This window comes from Salvia hispanica, chromosome 2 (genome assembly GCF_029641045.1).
Source record: "Salvia hispanica isolate PSC_SH4W2 chromosome 2, Shi_PSC_v1, whole genome shotgun sequence".
Classification (NCBI taxonomy): Eukaryota; Viridiplantae; Streptophyta; class Magnoliopsida; order Lamiales; family Lamiaceae; genus Salvia; species Salvia hispanica.
In genome coordinates, this window is record NC_142693.1 from 3177664 (window position 1) to 3202911 (window position 25248).

General features: G+C 36.0%; 1 protein-coding gene and 2 pseudogenes across 1 annotated transcript; all 3 read left to right on the plus strand.

Moving 5' to 3' along the window:
* The first annotated feature begins 2265 nt into the window (after window positions 1-2265).
* LOC125213821 (exopolygalacturonase pseudogene) lies at window positions 2266-4006 on the plus strand (annotated as a pseudogene).
* Window positions 4007-8267: 4261 nt separating this feature from the next.
* On the plus strand, window positions 8268-9925 carry LOC125213794 (exopolygalacturonase pseudogene; annotated as a pseudogene).
* Window positions 9926-19939: 10014 nt separating this feature from the next.
* On the plus strand, window positions 19940-23758 carry LOC148931393 (disease resistance protein RGA2-like). The gene is made up of 2 exons (XM_089064390.1): window positions 19940-23246; window positions 23377-23758. Exon 1 carries the CDS (start codon window positions 19944-19946, stop codon window positions 23232-23234), a length of 3291 nt encoding a protein of 1096 aa, XP_088920516.1. The 5' UTR covers window positions 19940-19943; the 3' UTR covers window positions 23235-23246; window positions 23377-23758.
* The last annotated feature ends 1490 nt before the right edge of the window (window positions 23759-25248 follow it).

Below are 25248 nucleotides of genomic sequence, written 5' to 3' on the forward strand. Positions count from 1 at the left end.
ACTCCGTCCCAACATATTAAAGCCCTTTCTTTTAGGCATAGGAATTTAGGAGATGTTGTTTAGTGGTGTAAGTGAACTTAGTAGTAAAGTAAATTTTTATCATAAATATAAATGGTTCAAATATATTGGAACACCCAAAAAGGAATAAGGATCTAATATTTTAAGACCAGATTAGTTTGACAGTTTCACAACTAAGAAGTAATTCTGCTTATATCACAACTCCCAACATTAAATATAAGTATTTGATTCCGTGCAAGGCAAATTTTACATAAATTAGTTATTTTAGCTAAATTGAAATTCTTATTTTAAAATCCAAAATGACACACTAAATATAATATTTAATTGATAAAATTATCCACACCGATTTAGTTTCCTTTTTCTCTCTAAAATTTCCGATTATAACTAATTAACAATTTTCCTACATTTTCATTAATTCTCATTTTCGAATTTCAGGATGATACAAATACGGATATGGTTGTCGCGATAACACCAAATTCTATTTTAATATTCAATTTAACTTTGAACCCTTCAATGTCAGGATATCGGATATTGCTTATACGATTGACTTCTTACAATTTGAAAGCTCAAATGTTTCAACAGCATAAAGACATGAATATAGCTTTCACTAAATTTAAAAAAGTAAATTTTTAAATAGTCTAAAGACATGAATATAGCCGTCATTAAATGATTTTGCTATCGTATTAGGTCACCGATAAGGAAACCATAATTATATTTGGAATATCTAATTAATAAGATTAATGAGAATATCTAAGATTATTTAAAAGGGATATTGACATTTAATATTACGAAACTTTCAAAAAAATGGATTTTTCTCACGAACTTTAAAATTGGCAAATAATATCATGAACTTTATCCCCAGTTTGTTTTTTCCCACAAATGAAAAAATTTCCACAAATAATATTATGATACGGATTAGTTTTCGTAATTTCTCGACAACAATTTGAGATCATCAAATTTTTCAATCTTTGAAAATAGTTTTTCTTGAAGCACACGCTCCAAAATTGTTTTTCAATCTATTAAAATAACGTGAATTTTTTCATTTGTGGGAAAAAACAAACTGGGGGTAAAATTCATGATATTATTTGTTAATTTTAAAGTTCGTGGGAAAAACCCAATTTTTTTAAAGTTTCGTGATTTTAGATGCCAATATCCCTATTTAAAATGAGTTATAATGAGGATAACATAACTAAATTGTAAGGCAACAATGATTAGAAAATAGAATGGGTGGGGGCGGATTTCCCACCGGCGATGAACTCCGACTACAATATAATGAGGTGGATGTCGAGTTGGCTAGATGAAAATAAAATCACGAACTCAAATGGAAGTGACAATTTCCCAGCGACAACGGATTCCAACTATATGAAAATGAGGTAGATGTCGAGTTGGCTTAGACGGAATAGTTGGCAATTTTATTATATAAAAGGTGTCGTCGTTTATAAAATAAGAGTGCACATTTGATTAATTCTATGCGACGTCGATTATCAAATAAGAGTTCGAAAAATTAAAACGCATCAAACTTGTACCTAACAACTAAGGAAATAAATCATACATATAATATTTCATCCATCCCATAAAAATAGACATTTTGAGGACGGAACAACTTTTAATGCTTAATTGGTAGTAAAATATAAGAGATATAGAATGAAAAAAAGTGATTGAGATATTATTAGTATAGAAATGTAGCACACTTTAATAAAGTTAAAATCTTTCTGAAAGTGGATGTTGACTATTTTTATGAGTTAAGGATAAATACGATGTTAAGATAAACAAATGCACAAATAATTCAGACAAACAAATGGAATAATATGTAAAATATGCATTTTTATTTAATAAAATTATTCATTTTATTTATTCACGAATCTTAATTAATTATGTATAATATATAATGAGATAAAAAGAAAAAAAATCGCAAATGAGAAAAGTGCTAATGCTTAACGAAAATGGGATGTGGATGCCCTTAAGTTTGAGTGATCTCCAAGATGCAAAACTTTATAAATATCTAAACTGTGTGCTAGATATTTGAAACAATTTGAAAAATATGGAGATCAGTAATTTATTCTTTCTATTGATTGTAAAATTGACTATAAGAGCCACAAACTTATTAATCAACATTCCATAGATAAAATTTGGAATAGTGTTTTAAACAACATTGAGTTACAAACTTTAATGCATGACTTCAACTTAGATATATAAATAGAAGTGTCTCTATTTTGAGTTCATATCATTACCAACAATACTTCATCAATGGATTCAAATTGTTTGTCTCAGAGCATTCTTATTTTCTTTCTTCTCTCCATTTGGAGCACTCTTCATGTCCATTGCCAAAGCAACGCATTCACAATTTCTCAAAATGGTGCCAAAACAGATAGCAAAGAGGTATCATAGAAAAAGAAACATTTTACTTAATGGATTTCATGATAGGATATTCTATAACTTTTTGCATACTAATTACTTTTTATTTTTAATTTATTTTGTTGCAGTATTTTTTAGATGAATGGAAGAAAGCTTGTGCAACTGATGGAGGCACACTTAGTGTTCCAAAAGGAAATTATGAATTAAGTGATATTGAATTTTCAGGGCCATGCAATGGCCAAACCAATTTTGTACTAGATGGAACTATAACTGCTCCCGAAGATCCTACTCCCGACATCGATCATTGGATCATGTTTCACCAGGTCGATAGCCTCTCGATCTCAGGCACCGGCACCTTAGATGGAAACGGAGCCTCCTATTGGAGAACCGAGCATGACACCACTATAGCGGTAACACAAACCGAAACTTATGATGTGGCACATAGAATTTCACTTCTCTCTATCTTATACTCCATCTGACCCATTAATATGAAAACATTTATTTATTTTACTTATGGCTTAATGAACTGAGAATTAAGTAAGAAAAGATGAAAAAGTAAAGATGATTTTATTTCAATTTCAAACATGTTTCTTATTAACGGAATAATCCAAAAAGGAAAACTATCAGTTTCGATGCAACTAATTTAATTTCAGTGTGCATACATATATATAAATGTCAACACAAAGACATAATTGACATTTTTAAGGCTGTTATCCCTTTTATATATAGGGTTGACGAATTATCAAAGTTATCCCCCTATATAAATTACATTTATGACCTAACCCTAACCCCTAATTTACAGACATTGAAGCTTGAGAAAGTCAACAAAGTGAACATTAGAGACATCCATTCCATCAACAGCAAAAAGTTCCACTTTCACATCCACAACTGCAACGACGTAACCATAAACAACATCCACGCCACAGCTCCGGAAGAAAGCCCCAACACCGACGGCATCCACCTCAGTAATTCCGACAACATCAGAATCAACGGTGCAACCATCGCCACTGGAGACGACTGCATCTCCATAGGAGACGGAGTCACCAACACAGACATCACAGGCGTCAACTGTGGCCCGGGCCACGGCATCAGCATCGGGAGCCTCGGGAAGAATCAAGGGGAGAAGGAAGTCCGATCGATTCGGGTAACCAATTGCAACTTAAAAAACACCAAAAACGGGCTGAGGATCAAGACGTTCGCGCCTTCTCCACCGGGCCTTGTTTCCGATATCACTTTTGAGGGAATTATAGTAGATAATGTGGACAATCCGATCATCATCGATCAACATTATTGCCCACACAAGAAATGTGAGGGTGGTGAATCGAGTGTTTTGATAAATGGTGTAAAATTCATCGACGTTCGTGGTAGCTCGAGTAAAGAAGTCGGGGTGAAGGTTGATTGCAGCAAATCGCATCCTTGCAAAGACATACAATTGAAGGGAGTTAGCTTGACCTTTGAAGGGAAGCCAACTAATGCAGTTTGCTCTTCAGCTGATGTTCAATTTCTTGGAGATGGCCAAACTCCTTCAAGTTGTTCATGAGATCATTAAATTTCTTTCCATACCTATAAGTATGAGTGTAATCTTATATATTTATCAATGAGGTATAGAATAAAATTATTTTATGGTGTTTCTCTTTTTCTCTCTTCTTCATTTCTATTTTATTTTCACTATTTCGTACTCCCTCCGTCCCAAAAGAGTGCGCACTCTTGGTTGGGCACGAATAATGCATAATTGAGATGAGAGTAAGGTGTTGACTATACTAAACTGTGAAGATCTAAACTCAATTGGGAATCCAAGTGGCAGAGTAAGAAAATATCAAGGAATCCTAAATAAGCTGGAAATTGTATGGTGCGGAGAGCTGATGGGAATTCCACGTCAAATTCTGGTGTCGTCCGCACCCACAATCGAGATAAAGAATCTACCTATGCTAAACGACTGCCTCACTAAATCATCTCCATTCCAATTAGGGGCTTCTTGGTATGATGGAATGGAATGAAGATGCGAATAGTACGAAGGTGAGAATGGAATGACAATTTTATTCCATTCTTGTGCTTGGTAAGCATAAGCAATGCAAAGGGAATGAAATTATTATTCCTTGATTGATTTCATTCATATGTTTGATAACTACAAATAATATAGAAATTGAATGAAATATGAATAATTAATATGTTGATTCTACAGAAAAAAAAATTTATTCAAAAATATTTTTGCCAAATACTCCATTTTTCTTGTGTGTGTATATGTGATGTTGTGTATGTACGTGTAGCAGTGTATGTGTATATGTGGTGTTGTGTATGTACGTGTGGCGGTGGGTGTGTATATGTGGTGGTAGTGTGTGTGTGCATTACTGTGTGTGCGTGTGTGTGCGCGTGCGCGCATATGTGTGTGTGTGTGGATTTTTCATTTAAAATTTTAATTTTATCATAAAATTGTGATAATATTAAGTTTAAATATAAGATAAAATAATATTTATATAATTTTGTTAAAATTTAAAATAAGAGAAAGGAAAATGAAATGGAATGGAATGGCCATTCCTTAGCTAAAAATGGATGGTATGGCTACTCCCATGTGGAATGGAATGGTGATTCCTAAGAAAAAAATTTACCAAACAAAGAAATGGAATAGAGGTAAGAATGTCATTCCATTCCCCCCCTCTCCCCTTCAATTCCATCATACTAAGTAGGGCTTACTTTCTTAAACTTGAAGGGGGTTGAATTGCGCGCCTCACTAAATTAAACTGTTTAGAAATTACCGATTGTCCGGAACTACACATTGATTCGGAATTGCGCAACCATCCCAATCTGAATATAATTGGATGACGTAGCAAGTACGTAATGTGTTTTTTTTCCCTTCCTAGGTAGAGACCAGAGGGAGGTGAAAATGGAGTCCTTATGAAGTCAAAGTCAAAGTCAAAAGACATTCCACGTGGACTGCAGGATTCATCACAACATTCCACAAGCACGTATGGATTGCATATTCATGAAATTCAGATTTAAATGAGGAATTTCTTCATCAGAGTTTGTACCTTATTCAAACAAATTGATATCGTTGTCGAATCTTCGTTGCGATTACCCAATTTTATTTAATAAATATTGTCTCTGTTCCAAAATAGCGGAGTCATTTTTGTCATTTTATTATTTCATTTTTCAGTAAAAAGCAACAAATTTTTTCTCACTTACTCTACTCTATCTTTATTTCTCTATCTTTTTCCTTTCCTATTTTATTTTTCTTTTTACTTAATTCACTTAACACGTTTTTCCTCAATTGCATATCAAGAAAGAAATGTATCTACTAGGAGGGAGTATTCAATTTAACTCTCAAACCCATAATGTCAGGATATTGGATAATGCTTATACAAACTGACCTCTTTCGATATGAAGCCCAAATATTTCAACACAATAGAATACTTAACTTTTATAAATTAATCCAAAAATAGTAGAAGGGAAGCCATCCCATTTGTCTTACCATTTTCATTTAGTACTACTTTCATTTTATTTTGTTAAATATGGATAACATATGTCTTCCTTTGACTTATGCTAATCGATCTTGGCTTTCAATTTTTATTTCTTTCCTTCACTAATTATTTTCCAATATAGTCTAAAAATATGATTATAATCAATGTCAAACGAATTTTTAGCGTCGAAAGTCAAACACTTCATATTTAGTTCATTTTTTAGTCGTTTTAGTTCATTTTATACTGTGTTCATTTTTAAACCGTTTTAGTTCATTCTAAAACGAATAAACTAAACACTCTTAAAATGAAACTCGTGTTGTCTAAATTCTAACAATGAACTATTTATTGGTTCGCCGTTCAGCACTATAAAGTAATTATACATATATCACAACTCTCAGCATTAAATCGAAGTATTTGATTCCATGCAAGCCAAATTTTACATAAATTAGTTTTTTAACTAAATTTAACCACACTAATCTCTGATTCTAATAAAATAACTTTATAATAATTGAAATTCTTATTTTAAAATCCAAAATGACACACTAAATACTGAAATACAACACCGATTAGTTTCCTCGTTCTCTCTAGAATTTAAGATTATAACTAACTACTCCATCCGTCTATTATAATTTGACAGTTTGACCCGACACGGATTTTAAGAAATGTAATACAAAGTGGGTTGAAAAATTTAATGGTGTGTGAGTCCTACTTTTATTTATTAGTTTTATCATAAAATGAGAGTGGAAATGAGTTAGTGGAATGTAGAGTTCACTACCAAAAATTGTAAAAGTAAAAGGTGATAAATTTTTAGGGATGGACGAATATGGAAATAAGTGAAAAAAATTTGAGGGGAAGGAGTAACAATTTTCCCACATTTTCATTAATTCTCACTTGCGAATTTCAGGATGATACCAAATTCTATGTAGTATTCAATTTAACTTTGAAACCTTTTAATGTCAAGGATGTCGGATATTGCTTATACGATTGACTTCTAACAAGTTGAAGCTCAAATATTTAAACACCATAAAGACATGAATTTAGCTTTCATTAAACTTCAAAAAGTAAGGTTTGAAATAGCCTAAAGACATGAATATAGCTTTCATTAAATGATTTCGCCGTATTAGGTCACCGATAAGGAATCCATAATTTATTTGGAATAGCAAAAAAAATTAATGAGAATATCTAAGATGACCTAATATGAGTTATATAAAATCACGAACTTAAATGGAAGTGCTAATTTCCCACCGACAACGAATTCCAACTACATTAAAATGAGATAGATGTCGAATTGGCTAGAAGGAATAGTTGGCAATTTTATTGTATAAAAGGCATCGTCGTTTATAAAATAAGAGTGCACATTTTATTAACTATGTACGACGACGTCGATTGTGAAATAAGAGTGCAAATTTATTAATTAAAATGGCATCAAATTTTTACCTAACAACTAAGGAAAGAAATCATAAAGATAATACTTTCATTCATTCCATAAAAATAGATATTTTTGGGGCCAAAATGACTTTTAGTGCTTAATTGGTAAAATATGAAAGATATAAAATGAAAAAAAATAATTGACATATTATTAATAGAAAATGAGACACTTTAATAAAGTGAAAATCTTTCTGAAATGGATGTTGACTATTTTTGTGGGACGGAGATAAAATTTTGAGATGTTATGATAATCAAATGCAGAAATATCCCAAACAAACAAATGGAATAATAAAGTTATGCATCTTTTTTAATAAAATTATTTGTTTCATATATTCACGAATCTTAATTACAACCTCTATCCCACAAAAATATGTACTTTGGGTTGGGCACGGATTTTAATGCACAATTGGTAAAGTACGATAGAAGTAGAAAGAGTAATTAAAGTATTGTTAGTAAAGAATGAGTCTCACCTCAACAGAGAGAAAAAAGTTTTCAAATTTAGAATTGTGTATTCTCGTGGGACGTACTAAAAAAGAAATAGTATATATTGTTATGGGACGGACGTAGTATGACGTATAATGAGATAAAAATTAAACAAAAATAGCAAGTGAGAATAGTATTAAATGTTTAACAAAAACGGGATGTAAGTTTCAGTGGTCTCCAAGATGCAAAACTTCATAAATATCTAAACTGTGTGCTAAATATTTGAAACAATTTGAAAAATATATAGGTCGGTTATTTATTTTTTCCTGTTGATTGTAAAATTGACTAGGAAAGCTACTAACTTATTAATCAACATTCCATAAATAAAATTTGGAATAGTATGTTATTAGAAATAGAAAATAAAACCTAATTACATTTTATTATATAATGTAATTAGGTTTTATTTTCTATTTCTAATATATATTAAACAACATTGAGTTACAAACTTTAATGCACGACTTCAACTTAGAGCTATAAATAGAAGTGTCTCTATTTTGAGTTCATATCATCACCAACAATACTTCATCAATGGATTCAAATTGTTTGTCTCTAAGCATTGTTATTTTCTTTCTTCTCTCCATTTGGAGCACTCTTCATGTCCATTGCCAAAGCAACATATTCACGATTTCTCAAAATGGTGCCAAAACAGATAGCAAAGAGGTATCATAAATAAAGAAGCATTTTGCCATATAAATTAACAATGGATTTCATGATAGCATATGTATTTTGTTGCATACTTAATTAATTTTATTTATTTTGTTGCAGTATTTTCTAGATGCATGGAAGAAAGCTTGTGAAACTGATGGAGGCACACTTAGTGTTCCAAAAGGAAATTATGAATTAAGTGATATTGAATTTTCAGGGCCATGCAATGGCCAAACCAATTTTGTACTAGAAGGAACCATAGTTGCTCCCGAGGAACCTACTCCCGACATTGATCATTGGATCATGTTTAGCCATGTCGATAGCCTCTCGATCTCAGGCACCGGCACCTTAGACGGGAATGGAGCCTCCTATTGGGAGACCACGCATGACACCACTATAACGGTAACACAAACTGAAAGTTATGATGTGGCACGAAATATTTCACTTCTTCTCTCTATCTTATACTCCATCTGTCCCATTAAATTTGAAACATCTGATAATTTTGTTTCCATCTAAGAGAACGTTTCATTATTAATGGAACAGTGTGAGTGTTAAGATGTCACACTTTCAACTTTTGATGCAACTCTAATTTCAGTCAAATTAAAGTTTGAAACCACGAGAAGATCTTAAATACATGCAGTGACGGTGCATAAATATATATAAATATACAACGTCAACACAAAGACATAGAAATTGACATGTCGTTGTGATCACATTTTTTATACACTGAATTGATGAGTCATCAAAATTATCCCCCTATATATATAGTACATTTATGATCTAACCCTCACCCAAATTTACAGTCATTGAAGTTTGACAAAGTCAACAAAGTGAACATTAGAGACATCCATTCCATCAACAGCAAAAAGTTCCACTTTAACGTCCACAACTGCAACGACGTAACCATAACAAACATCCACGCCACAGCTCCGGATCACAGCCCCAACACCGACGGTATCCACCTCGGAAAATCCAACAACATCAGAATCAACGGTGCAACCATCGCCACTGGAGACGACTGCATCTCCATAGGAGACGGAGTCACCAACGTGGACATCACAGGCGTGAATTGCGGCCCGGGCCACGGCATCAGCATTGGGAGCCTCGGGCAAGATCAAGGGGAGAAGGAAGTCCGGTCGATTCGGGTAACCAATTGCAATTTAAAAAACACCAAAAACGGGCTGATGATCAAGACGTTCGCGCCTTCTACACCGGGCCTTGTTTCGGATATCACTTTTGAGGGCATTATAGTAGATAATGTGGACAATCCGATCATCATCGATCAACATTATTGCCCACACAAGAAATGTGAGGGTGGTGAATCGAGTGTTTTGATAAATGGTGTAAAATTCATCGATGTTCGTGGTAGCTCGAGTAAAGAAGTCGGGGTGAAGGTTGATTGCAGCAAATCGCATCCTTGCAAAGACATACAATTGAAGGGAGTTAGTTTGACCTTTGAAGGGAAGCCAACTAATGCATTTTGCTCTTCAGCTGATGTTCAATTTCTTGGAGATGGCCAAACTCCTTCAACTTGTTCATGATATCACTTTCCAGACCTATAAGTATGAGTGTAATCTTATATATGTATCAATAAATTAAAGAAATAAATATTAATTCATGGTTTTTCACTTTTTCTCTATCTCGCTTCCTCATTTCTATTTTGTTTTCACTATTTTATTGAAGTACTATTTTATTTGTATCATATTTTCTTCCCAAATTTATAAAACATACTCATTCATCCGATATTATTATTATTATTATTATTATTATTATTATTATTATTATTATTATTATTATTATTATTATTATTATTATTATTATTATTATTATTAATCGAGATCGGGATATCACCTACTGTTGGCCAAGCCACCGCTTTAGCAGGCCTAGGCACATTAATTCTGTTGGGCCTATATTTGTTGGTCTAATTTCTAATGAATTTTTAAAAATAATACAATCCCAAATATAAAATCCCCATTAATTATCTAGTTATAGCAGAATAACAGCCTCCAATTTATATAACAATCTTAAGTCTAAAACCCACATTAATTCTATTAATTCTATGCACTAAGTATACGAAGATTTTGGAAGAGAAGAAGTGAAAATATTTTGTAAAATATATTGCATTTGAGTATCATAAAACACAACAATATGTACAGGGGCATTTGGTCGATTAGCTAAATTTACTACCACTCTTGAATTGGTTCAACATAGGGATTTCACATAGCTAGTTATTTGCCTTTGAAACAGCCTGGTTATTTGTTATTCATAAGCTGTCGATTTAATCAAGGCATATGCACTATTTAATTCTCTTTAAATCAATTATAAATCCATCCTACATGCCAAAATATACATTTTAAATCAAATATTATGTAATTTTTTTAGACACTGTGTGTAAATAATTTTAACTTTGGATATGCTAATAACGTGAAAACAGATAGAAAATGATGGACAAAGATTGAAGAAAATAATATTGTTTAATTGATTTATAATATAAAATTAATACTTTAAAAATATCTTTATCTGTTTGTAATACTAACATGGAAACATGGGAATGAACTGAAGTTCTTGATAAGCAAAGCCTTATCCCACATCTCTTGCCACTTGCACCATCTAAGAGACATGTTAGTATAATTTTGTCTCTTTTTGAGAGGTGCAAAATTTAAACGCGTTTTACCCTTTCTCCGAATTAAAAAAAAAAATCTCAAACGCAAATTTGTCCAGTATATTCTTCCACTTCAAGAACAAAAAAAACTCTAAACATGATCAAATAGAAAAAAAAAATGCCGTCTACGAGTATTGAAATATTTAACAAAATGGATGATCTGTTAAGTGTAGATATAATTAATTCTTAGTCTTATCATGTTAGGCAGCAATAATTGAATAAATTCTGCCTCTATAGTTGACAATTAAACCATTAATCAACCTACTAATTAGTTTTGTCTCGTTCCATGTGTGTAACAACCTACTACAGAACAAACAATTTATGATTATGTCATTACCATACAGGCTGGCTTGCACAAAATAATCAACAATATAATTAAGGACTAATTTAAGCTCAATAATTTTAAATTACCCACTAGCTTTAGCTTCTCAATAATTGAAGCTCTGCTTATGTAGTCTTGTTTTCTCTATTTCATAGCTATTTGCCTCAAATTCAAATTCTGAATATTTGCAATTGACTCTTGAGAGAGAGAGAGAGAGAGAGAGCTATTTCCTACCGGAGTTATATATAATCGGACTGTTTTATACAGGAAGTAAGTATTTCGTTTTTAATTTTCATATTTTGGTTGAAGGAATTTTTTCTTATAAAACTTGTTATTTATCATCTTGCTGCTAGTTGAGTAACGTGGGTTTTCCTATCGTATGTTATGTATTGTTCATAGTTTCATTCTCATATATGGATTACATATGACTAATATTCTGTGTTTTGTCATGACCGTAGTTTTTTACAAAATTTCGTTAAATTTGGATAATCGTTATTGGGATAATAAAACTGTTAAGAACGCTCTTCCCTTAACAAGTTCCGGCGACAACGAGAGGTCAGCGACGGAGAAGATAGGCGGACGTCATAGGCTTGCCCCAGGATCAAATCCGAAACTAGGGTTTTGCAGAAAGATAAAAAAAAACGTGAAAGTAGGAAAATATGTTATTTCTTGATTGATCAATTCGTAACACAACTCCCTTTATATTCTAAGGACCCTAGATGATTCGACTCTCTTATGCAATCTGGGAAAGAATCACCAATAAAATCCGGAAAGGAGCTTATTGGACTCACACAATTGTTTAATTAAATAAGTTCAAACATAAGAGTAAAAATAGCAAAAATAACTAACTATAAAAACAATAGAAATTAATAGTAGATACTTCACCGGCGGCTTCGCCTGTTGTTCCCTGGACGAATGACTCAACTTATTTTAACACAAGTAATACCTGCAAGTGTACAGGGCTAGTGTAGCAATTAGCAAGCAAAAGTATTGTATCCCACAATAACAAAAATGTTAACTACTATCTAGACAATCGGAAAAGTTTGGTTTGTTTTAACACTAATAAAAGCATATAAAAAAGCAAGTAATCAAATAAGAACAAGTAAACAAGATGTGAAAAGATGATATGGAGAAAATTGTAGAACTCAAGGATCTGATGCACAATTCCAAGCTCTTATCCAATCTATTTGTCTTACCTTTTGGTGTTCCTAGAGTTATTAAGTCAATCACAATTATAGATTAAATCCCCTCCCGACGTGAGAAACATATAGATTAGGTGCTAGAATTGAAGTCCCCTTCAAATCGTATACCCCTAACTCCCAAAATCATGAAAAATCAAAGACCTCACTCAAAACCTCAACCCTCCCGAGTTCTATTGAATTAAGGTGTGAATTATTCTTCTTTCTGAATTAATTATTTCACCTCTCGATTAATCTAATTAATCATACACATTCAAGTGGCGATCAAGCAATTGAAAGGAATAAACTCAAGAATAATCAAACAACTATAAGAGCAAGGTAAGAATAAAAACTATGAATTTAATGCATCATCGCCAAGAATTCTATAAGGAAAGGTTTGCAACTCGTGTTCATGGAGAAAACTAAGTTTAACACAAAGAAACCAAACAAAAACATGATAGATAGAAACTAAAAACTCTTATGGAACGACTCTATGGAATGAAACTTCAATCTTCCGATCTCGAGTCTTCAATCGTCAATTCTCTCTCTACGGTGTTCTAGGGGGTGTGTCTAGAGTGTGGTAGGCGGTATCTGTCGAATATCCATGGCCCTAGCCTTTTTCTCCTTTTTCTTTTTCTCAAAAAACGTGTTTTCTGCAAAATAATTCGCCAAAACACAGTACCCGGCCAGGTGTATTAATACACTGTAAATTCATCCGGTCCGGTGGTCATTTTCGACCACTTTCTGACTCTGTCAGCGCAGAATCACTGTACCCGGCCGGGTGAATTTACAGGGTAATAATTCACCCGGCCGCGTGAAAGTTTCTAGAAAGCACAGTGTTCTTATAATGGCCATAACTTCTTTTACCGAATTCTGGTTGAAGCGTGCTAGATACCCACGCGAAGATCTTTCAAAGACGAAGAGATTGACACGTATTAGGGACTGCTTGGAATTCAAAATCTCCAGTAAAAATTGTCTCAAACCAAGGCTCCTACACATCTACATATTTTGTACCTTTTTCTACACATCCTTACCAAAATCGTCAACATACCAACATAATAGGGAAGTAGATATAAACACACCCAATAATAGACAAAATATGATCAAATTCATACAAAACCACCCTCTAAAAAACCATGTAAAATCCAAGTATGTCAGCGACTGACGACCTTCATTCTTCTTCTATGGTCTTGAACACTAGAAAATTCTCCTCCGGTTCCAACTTCGCGACTTCCGTACCGGCTCATCCACTCTTACTTGTGCTTCCTCTGCTGTTGTCGGGACTGATCCCGTATCAACTCCTCCCCCGTTAAGCGGCTCCTTGTCCCTAAGAAGGATGTCAGGAAAATGCTTCTCGATTAATGAAATTGGCTCCCAAGTCGAAGTCGTCCCGCCATCGTCACTCCGCCGGAGCTGACCTTCCTCCCTCATTGCACCGTCACACCACACTACTCTTCGATCTAGTAGGTGAGCTGGGCGTACGATGGGTTGTCCCCTAGCGCACACGACCGGAAAATACACCGTCTCTCATGATGAGCCATCTAGAAACAGTCATGACAAATTGACGTGGAAAACATTGTGGATCCTACTCCTCTCCGGCAATTTCAAGCGATATGCCACCTTGCCGATTCTCTCAAGGATCTCAAACGTTCCATAGAACCAACACGCCAGCTTAGTCCTTAACACACATGTTCGATTCTTTAGGAGCACGCGATCGCCCACCTCAAACTCTAAGTGACTTCTGTGGCGGTTCGCCGTCGTGAGCATGCGGTGCTGCGATTAAAGCGTGCAGTTCCCGACTATACATTGCAGGAAAAAGGGACGTCCGCAACCCCTCATTATAGAAGCAATTTAATGTCAACTCCGCCCACAGCAAGAAATTAGCCCATTTCGCCGGGTGATCGGCTACAACAGTATGCAGATAATGCTCCAAACCACAATTTCTAACCTCAGTCTGCCCATCAGACCGTGCGTGATAAGCTGTCGTGAAATGTTGTTTCGTCCCCCCACTCAACCGCAACATATGTTCCCACACCTCATTTAGAAACAAAGGATCATTGTCGGATACAAGCGTCTTCGAAAACCCGTGATGCTTAGAAAGCCCGTCGACCGCCACCAAAATTGCCGTGTACCCCTAGGACTGAGGTAAACCCGTGACGAAATCCACTGAAACATCCACCCAGACTTGTGATGGAATAGGCAGCGGCCGCAGTAGACCCACAGGCTTCTAGGACGAGTATTTTGTGGTCTGACACTCAAAACATGCATCCACGAATCGCTTGAAAACCTTGCGCATATTTTTCCAAAGAAAAGGTCGTAGCCAGCCAAAGGAAAGTGCGATCCACTCCTGGGTGACCGGCAAACGGGGTGCTATGGTGCTCAACAACAGAGCCTTCTCTCTACTGACTCCATGGCAACCACGATTCGGCGGTCATAATACACCAGCCCATCCACAAACGAAAAAGTTTGGCCTTGCTGACGCTTTCTCAATCTTGCCGTGGAGCTCCACAAGCTCAGCAATCGTCCGGTTGTCCTCCCTCAAAATATTAGAATGTCCGGTATTGGATGGCTCATTATTGATAGCATCGTCGAGTCAGCCGCCGCCTCCTCAATCTCCATGTCGCAGCGGGATAAGGCTGCGCGCCTGTTTTGTACTCAATGCGCAACTTGTACCCCATCAATTTCTGCACATAAAGCTACTAATCCGGAGTTTGGATAACTTGTTGCAGTAACTCTTCGAGGCTCGTCACTCTGAACGACGAATTCCGCGCTGGAAGGTCAACTACGCTGGAGGACGTTCAATCGCTCCATCGAACTCTAGAGCTAGAGCTGGCAGCCGCGATGGAAGGAGGATATTGAAACGTAACCTGGTTGGACACACTGTTGTAATCCCTTGACATAAAGCGTCACTAATCTGTTCTCATGAAATCCACACACCTTATTCAATATCTCATCGAATTCGTTGTTATAGCTCTCTAAGGAGCTGGTCTGACACAATTTCGCAATCACCCCGAAATAGTCCACAAAGCATTTGGGGTCAAAATGTCGACGAAAATCCTCAAGAACTCTGTCCACCGTGCCGACTGATTGTTCTCACGATAATTGAAGACCCAATCAGCCACCAGGGGATCAAAACAAGGTGGTTCAATCTTCAAATCTCTCAACTATTCGAATTGCTGGGCACTCCCAAACTGACGAGAAGCAGGATGGTCTCATGCGGACCCTACCTTAGAATTGCTGACCTGGACCGGGCGATACCCCCATGTGTCCATTGTCGTTGATTGACATGAGGATTACGGTAGATCCCACTACGATTGAGCTCTCAACAAAGAAAATCACTGGGCGGACTGAGGGCGCATAAAGCCTAGCGGCCCACTAGGGATTGGCGACAGCCCTCCTGAAACCTTAGAAACTGGGCGCCTGCCGAGAATGGCAGCAACGCTAGCGTGGAGATCGACGGTAAGCTGGGGATTTCTGCCTCCATGTTCCTACCGAAAATGAAGTTGTACGGCGGTTCTGGTTCCAGTCTGGTGGGGGATCGCGTCGACGATGGCCGTCAACCATAGTCATCCATACGGGCCTCAAACCTAGCCATACTCGCCACCAAGTGCTCCAACATGGTCTTAATCGGATTCAAGGGCGGTGTGTCCATCAGTTGGGAAATCACTGGGCCGGTAACAAGGGATGATAGGGGGTTGTACAAACACTACAAAAAAAAACGCTAATTAGTGACGAAAATAATGACGGCAGAGAAAATTTCAGGAATTAGTGACAGATAAGTGATTGTAAAACGCCAGTCACTAATTAGTGACAGAATAGTTTGTCACTAATCCGTATAAACCATGACAACCGCCTTTAATTTCTGTCATTGTAACTTTAGTGACGGATGTTTCAGTCACTAATATTTTTACCAACAAACTTTTTATTGACGGATCTGTCAGTACTTAATCTGTCACTAAATCTGTTAAGTGCCTAAATTTTGCTTCTTAATTCCGTCACTAAATTGTGAGTTTTTTGTTGTGAAAAGCCTTCGGTTCGACCTACGCCCGATTAAATATTTTTATGAGGTCAACGGTGAAAGCACCAATTGCTAAGGACGCTCTTCCTTTAACAAGTTCTGGCGACGGAAAAGTTAGGCGTACGTCACGGGCTTCCTTCGGGATCAAATCCGAAACTAGGGTTTTGTAGAAAGATAAAAAAGATGTGAAAGTAGGAAAAATATGTTATTTCTTGATTGATCAATTCATAACACAACTCCCTTTTTATATTCTAAGGAGCCTAGATGATTCGACTCTCTTTTGCAATCCGGGAAAGAATCACCAAGAAAACCAGAAAATGAGCTTATTGGGCTCTACACAATTGTTTAATTAAATAAGTTCAAACATAAGAGTAAAAATAGCAAAAATAACTAACTATAAAAACAATAGAAATTAACTGGCAGATGAGTTCGTCCGTGTCCTTAGCGAGATACATAATCTTCGTGCTTCACTGGCGGCTTCGCCTGCCGTCGAGGTTGCCCGTTGTTCCTCTGGGCGACTGACGGCCTTCCTTCTTTGATGTGCAGGCTACATTTCAAGGTGTTGAAAACCTCCAGATCAAGAGAATTCACTAGATCACAAGGTCTAGGAGATCTCAATACCTGCGAAAATTATGGTCGTCGGACTCACTCTCAGTCAGCGATCAATAAAAGACCTTAACCCACTACACTATTAATTAGTATAGAGAAGTAAGGGTTGATCTCACAGAGTGGAATGAAGCGAAGATAAGAGTTAGAGGATTTGAGAATGGGGTTAGCTGCTAGGGTTGAGAATTTTAACTACTAGACTCGGGTATTATAAAATTACCTAACAGCTAGACCTAGGAAACAGAAAACACTATGCAAGCATTCATGGTGAGATTTAAAGTAAATAGAACAGTTGAATTTTACTAGACCTAGTGAGCAACTTCCCTAAAATGGCTAGACAGAGGAAACGCATGCAGTGGGGACCATTTTCCCAAAACAGAAATAGTACAAATGAAAAGCTGCAGTAACAAAAATCTGATCCTAACTACCAACGATCATCTCCTTCAACAATTCCAAGCGTAAACATGTATAAAACAGAGCAACAAACCATATTGAAACAGAGCATGCTAGATCGGACGTCAAAAACTATGATTAACCGGAAATTTAAGCAGATCTACAATCACTAGACGAGGTAAATAAAGAAACAGAAGCTAAACATCAATTCCATGCAAAAATTCCATAGATCCGAACACCAGATGCTTAATCCACTCCGGATCCAAGCCATCTGAAACCATCAACAACGAAATCCATAGCTACAGATTTACCCCGATCAACCACAATCAATCCACAATTTTACTTCAACACCAACACATCAAGTGCGAAAAGCATCCAAGGTAAATAAATAACAACAATCATCATGAATCGGAAACGAAAACATAACATAAACTTCCATAGCTAAATTATCCAGAATTCAACAATGATTCAATGGTAACCGAGCTTCGAACAACGAAGACTCGGCACAAAAGCAACAAAAACAACATAAATTAAATGATTGTTTCTTCACCCTACGTGAGGACAATGGTACACAACTAAGCTAACTTGTCAAGACGCAAACATCCCCGAATTACCCTGTGGTGCAGTGTGTAGAGAAATTTGAAGACTACGTGCTGGAGCATAAAAAAAGTGATGTCAATTTGGTGTGTGCTTCCAGTATTTATAGGCGGACGGCTTCTAGATCCTTCTTTGAATTTTCTATTTTGCCCTTCATTTTCGAAGCTTCTTCCGTCTAGTGAATCCACGCTCTTTTGCTCATTTTCCCTTCTTTTCTTCCGCCAGTCAATTGTTTTCTTCTTTTTCCTCCGTCTGGCAATTTCTCTACACAACCTGGCTTAAAACATGTGTTAGACCCAGAAAATCATTGAATTTATCCCATAACCGATGCATGAAATTGGCCTTATCATTCTTCTTCCGCGGTCTCGAACACCGGCAAATTCTCCTCTGGTTCCAACTCCGTGGCTTCCAGTGCTGGCTCCTCCACTCTTACTTGTGTTTCTTCTACTGTTGTCGGGGTTGATCCCGTATGAAAACCCATATGCATGTTCATATCTTGTAAAGATATGGTTAATTGGGTTTAGGAATCAATGTGGACTTTTATTGGATTAATTGATAATGTAATTAATTAGAGCCAGAAAATAATATTTTTTGTTGCCTAGACGTATTTAGCCCATAAAACTTAGACATTACAGATTTGCAATAATCTCTCTTCTTTCAAGTTAAGAGCAAGAGCACGTGTCGTGCTGACGGCGTGGCAAGCGACGTGCTCGCCGTTGCGCTCTTGCCGAAGAGCAGGGGACGTGACGGCTTTTGGTTGGGCGGTGACGCCCAATCGCCCCATGCGCGATTGAGCTCGTTTTTATTCCGTTAAATTTAATTTCTTTTAAAAAAATCATAAAAAATCGAAATTAATCCAAAAAATATAAATTTTTTCGGATTCCCAAAAATATAGCCGTTTTTCGACCATTTTTCCAAATTTTTGTGATTTAAAAAAAAAAAAAATTATCCCAAAATCATATATAAATACCCACATTCATCATCCATATTTTACATCAAATTATCTCTCAGTCATACTTCTCTCATATCTTTTCATACAACTCACCTTAATTTTTATGATTTTAATTATGTAATATTTAATTTTTCAGTAAATTGTAATAGTATTTCAGGTATTTTGAATGCATTTTAATATTGTGGAAATGTTTTTAGTAATTGAAGTATTTAAATTGAATAATAGAATGGTGGAACCCTTGAATAGTGTAAGAGCATGCTTTTGAAGAAGAGCATAGATATGGATGTTGTGCTATTGTATGAGGAAGAGCATGGATGTGGATGCTCTAAGGGTAGTAGTTGGCTATTTCTGATAAAATTTCTTAAATCTTGTCTCACGTTGACATGTGATGAACTTGTCTCCTTTATATAAGTACAGATAACTTTCCCCGTAACCTTTTATGGAAACTTTTAAGAGAGTGAGTGTCAATTTGTAATAGTTTCTTTATTTTTTATAAGTCATGAAAAAACTATACAGAATTCACACAAGGAGCTTGTTATTTTTGTGGATAAGATCGAATCACAAGATAAATACGTACATAAAACTTGAATCATTTGGACATTTTATTTGCTTTTTCAAGAGTGAGATATCAAGTTTTGGAATCATAATAATATCTTACTACTACTTACTAGTATGATTATGAATAATGGTGTTTGTACTACAATTGCAGTAATATGATACGAGAGTATAATATTTTATGAGAGTGAGTATTGAAGAGTCATCCACGAGTTTACATGACACAAAAATTTAAAAGCATTTCCTCTTTCACTATAGGTATCACTCTGCAATACTATGGAAGTAGGTTTTGCAGCCATTGAAGTTCTTGTCCAAAACATGATCAATGTTTTGAAGGATGAGTACTTACTAATTCAAGGTCTCGAAGAAAATGCGCAACAGCTGCAGACGACTATGGGCATCATTCAAGCCTACTTGAATGATGCTGCAAATAAATCCATCACCCAAGATGTTAAGATCTGGTTGGCAAAGCTTGAAGTTGTGGCTTTCGATGCTGATAATGTCTTGGACGAACTCAGCTATGATCTTCTCCGCAAGAAAATAAAGAAGATGAAGACTCCCACGGCCAATAATAAGATGCTATCATGCTTCTCAGCATGTAGTCACTTTCCACGCCGGCGTAATATGGCTCATACAATCAAGCAAATCAATACCAACTTTGAGTCTATGAGCACAACGGCAACAAATCTTGGCCTTCAAAGCAAAATTCTGAATGCACCCATTGTTGCTCGTACTTCCATTCAGACTAGTTCGATCAAGATTGATCCAATCTTTGTCGGAAGAGATGATGATGTGTCTAATATAGTTGACATGCTGAATCATATCCCCCAAGATCAGACCATCTCCATCGTTGCTATTGTCGGAATGGGGGGTATGGGGAAGACCACATTGACTCGTAATGTCTTCAATCACGAAAGCCTAAAGACATTCGGATCACATATTTGGGTTCATGTTTCTCGAATTTTCGATTCAATTGGTCTTTACAACAAAATTCATTCAACATTGACTTCAACTACCAGTGACAGAGTTGAGATCAAGGAAGTTATCCTCAATAAGCTTAAAGAACTTCTCATGGCTAAAACTTATCTTCTTGTTCTTGACGATGTTTGGAATGAAGATGTTCCGATATGGGAAGACTTTATAAATAACATGGAGGGAGTCTCTTCTACTAAGGGGAACGGCATTATCATCACTACCAGGATTCAGAATGTTGCTTCAATTGTTAATCCATTTCGTATTCATCCGGTTAATGGCTTATCAAATGAAGAGTGCTGGTCCATAATCAAAACAAAAGCTTTTGATGGGAATGCAGAAGTTCCATCCGGATATGAGATGATTGGGAAACAGATTGCGGAAAGATGTCAGGGTTTGCCCTTGGCTGCCAATGTGGTTGGGGGTGTGCTTTGTCGTAAATCCGTACAAGATTGGCGCACAATAAAAGACAATTGGCTTTCGGATGGTGAAGAAGGAAATAGTATTTCAACAATATTGAAATTGAGCTATGATCATCTGTCTTCGCCGTCACTCAAGAAGTGCTTCGCGTTTTGTTCGATTTTTCCCAAAGGTCATGTAATCATGAAGGAGGAGCTGATTGAACTTTGGATGGCAGAAGGGTTTCTCTTTCTTCAACCTAGCCAAAAAGATGATATGGAGTCTGTGGGAAATATGTTTTTAAATGTGCTTCTACAGAACTCTTTGTTGCAAGCTGCAAAGACAGATTATTATGGAAGGCAAACTTGTGTGATGCACGATCTAGTCCATGATATTGCATCTTCTGTTTTATCTAATAATGCAGATGGCAACACTCGATACAAGTTTCACGAAAAAGAATTGAGTCGTATTCCAGAAGAAGTGTCGAGGAATTTGCGTACATTACTCTTGAGAGATGGAACTTCTGGTACCATATTCTCTGACTTCAAATGTCTGCATAATCTAACTCTTTATGGTGGTGAGTTTAGAGAGTTGCCCATTTCAATTAAGGAGTTGATACATTTGAGAAATCTCAATATTTCCAAAACATTCATTGCAAACATTCCGGAGTGGATTGGTGAACTCCATCACTTGCAAACATTAAGATCAGTACGAACGCTGAACCCACTGCCAAATACATTGAAGTACTTGATTAATTTAAGACATCTTTGTCTAGAGTCAGAAACAGAGTTGCCAGCAGAGATTGGGAAATTAACTAATCTCCAAACACTTTGGTTCTTTAACGTGGGCAAAGAGAAGGGCTACCAAATTGAAGAGCTCGGAAGTTTGAAACGTCTCAAAGGAACACTGAAAATTCAGCATCTTGAAAGGGTGTGTGACAAGGAAGAGGCTATGAAAGCAAAAATGTTGGATAAGTCAAACTTGTCTAAATTGATGTTTAGTTGGGCTTACAGTTATGACAGACAAATAAATGATGAGAGTGTATTGGAAGGCCTCCAACCTCATGCAAATTTGGAAGTGTTGGAGATTGAAGGGTTTGAAGGCAAAAGATTTCCAAGATGGATTGAGAAGATGGAAGTATCGGATGTGCTTCGAGGCTCTTGGGTACCACTTGACAACTTGACAGAGTTAACACTTCGGAATTGCTCAGAATGTGAGGAAATCCCAATGCTAGAGCACTTGTCTAATCTGAAATCTCTTTATTTATCTGGATTGAAGAAGGTGAGGGTCATAAATTCTTCATTCAAGAACTTAAAGACTCTCGTAATATCTGGATTACCGTTGACATGTCTGCCAGAACAGTTATTTTATAACAATCAGAATCTCTCAACATTAACGATTGAAGACTGCCATGTATTGATAGAATTACCAGATGGGCTGGACACCCTCAATTCTCTAGAGGAGTTGTCAATACGAAACTGTAAAACTCTAAAGTCAATTGAGAATTCAAGTGGCAGAGTAAGAAACTATCAAGGAATCCTCCATAAGCTGAGAGTTGAAGGGTGCGAAAAGCTGATTGAATTGCCATGTCAAATTCTAGAGTCGTCCGCGCCCACAATCAAGACACTCGTATTGGAAGAATTAAAGAGCCTAAGGAATCTACCGATGCTAATTGACTGCCTCGCTAGATCATCTCCTCGTCTGGAAGCATTGACAATCAAAGGTGTTCCTAATTTCATGGCAAGTGGTAGGGTTGAGAGTTGGGATTTAGGCAGGTTGAAGAAATTATATATAGATGTGAGTGTGGAGTGGTCAATGGAGAGTAGCGATGCCATTGGAGCAACTGTGGAAGGGATGCTGCAAGGATGTGCCAACTCACTAACTCACTTCTATTTGAAGGGGGTGGAAAACTGGGAGTGGCTGCCCCAATCAATTCAACACCCCACTGCTCTTTCTTGGTTGGAGTTAGAAAATATAGGGGTACAAGAATTGCCCCAATGGTTGGGAAACCTCTCATCTGTGCGGTGGTTATTTCTAGTTGGTTTTGAGAAGTTAAGGTGTCTGCCGGACACAATGAAGCGCCTCACTCTGTTACATCAGCTAGGAATTGAATATTGTCCAGTACTATGTATTGATTCAGAGTGGCGCAAGCAATTGAATTTCATCATCAAGGTTTATAACGGCGTCGATATTTGAATGTTGTAGCAAGTAAGTATCATTTTTGATATTGTGCTGAGGAAAATGTTCATTGAGGCTCTTTTGTGTTCCAACTTAAACCCTTTGATTTCATACATGTTTAGATGTTTTAAAACTTACTAATGTGCTATTTTTCCTGCAGAGATGAAAATGGAGTCGGGATGAAGTCAGAACTGAAAAGCAAAGTCGAGAGACATTCCACGTGAAACTGCAGGATTCATCACAAAATTCCACACGCACGCGTGGGACGTTGTAGCAGATTCATGATATTCAGATTTCAATGTGGAAAAGAGGTGATTTTTGGCATTCCATACCCCACAAAATACAGAGAAAACGATCAAGAATAAAAAGTAGAAGAGGGAGAACAAGATCAAGCATCCAAACTCCAGAGATAAAAACTACAACCAACAACCGGATAGAACATCATGAATCTAACGGTTTAATTTGGTGTAATTAATCTTAACCTGTGTGGCTAGTTTTTTTTTTTTTTCGTTGCTCCTAGCATTAATAGGATTGATTGATAGAAAAATTTGTTAAATTGAGTATTTAATCTATTGCTTTAGTTTTCATATATATGCGGTTTGGATTGCTTCATTGTATATACACTATTTTATAATATATATGTCGTTTTGTAATTTGGATCGCTTGTATATACACTATTTTATGATGCACTATACTTATTGCCTCTTTTAATAGGAGTACATCACTTTAACATGGAAATTGGATGAAATATACAGTAGATGAGAAACTTGAACGTTCTATATTGATGTGAAAATATTCTTTGAAGTTAAATTACTTCATAGTTGTCGATTTTGGGAAATTTGCCTAATTTTCTCCCACCGTCCCCATAATCTAAATAATAAAAAAATGATCCACACCGATTTAGTTTCCTTTTTCTCTATAAAATTTCCGATTATAACTAACTAACAATTTTCCTACATTTTCATTAATTCTTATTTTCGAATTTCAGGATGATACAAATACGGATATGGTTGTAACGATAACACCACATTCTATTTTAATATTCAATTTAACTTTGAAACCCTTTAATCGATATTGCTTATAAGATTGACTTCTTGCAATTTGAAGCTCAAATATTTCAACACCATAAAGACATGAATATAGCTTTCATTAAATGATTTCGCTATCGTATTAGGTCACCAATAAGGAATCCATAATTATATTTGGAATAGCTAATTAATAAGATTAATGAGAATATCTAAGATTACCTAAAATGAGTTATAATGAGGATAATAACATAACTAGAATTGTTAGGCAACAATGATGGAATCAGAAAATAGAATGGGCGGGGCGGATTTCCCACCGACGACGGACTCCGACTACAATACAATGTGGTGGATGCCGAGTTGGCTAGATGAAAATAAAATCACGAATCTAAATGGAAGTGCCAAATTCCAAGCGACAACGGATTCCAACTATATTAAAATGAGGTGGATATTAGAAATGGGTCACTCATCCCTTAAAAGGCCTCATAAGGAGTAGGATTATCCACACTTATATAGAGGAGCTAGGATCATCACCAAGCCGATGTGGGACAAGATATTAGAATTTTAACAGTTGATGTCGAGTTGAGTGGATGGAATAGTTGACAATTTTATTATATAACAGGCGTCGTCGTTTATAAAATAAGAGTGCGCATTTTATTAACTCTGTGCAACCTCGATTATCAAATAAGAGTGCAAATTATTAATTAAAAAGCATGAAATTTATACCTAACAACTAAGGAAATAAATCATAAAGATAATACTTCATTCTTCTCATGAAAATAGACATGTTGGATACGGAACGACTTTTAATATTAATTGTAAAGTACATGAAAGATATAAAATGAGGAAAAGGTGATTGACATATTATTAGTAGAGAATAAAACACACTTTAAAAGTGAAAATCTTTCTGAAAAATGGATGTTGACTATGTTTATGGGTCAGAGATAAAATTATGAGATGTTAAGATGAACAAATGCACAAATATCTCAGACAAACAAATGGAATAT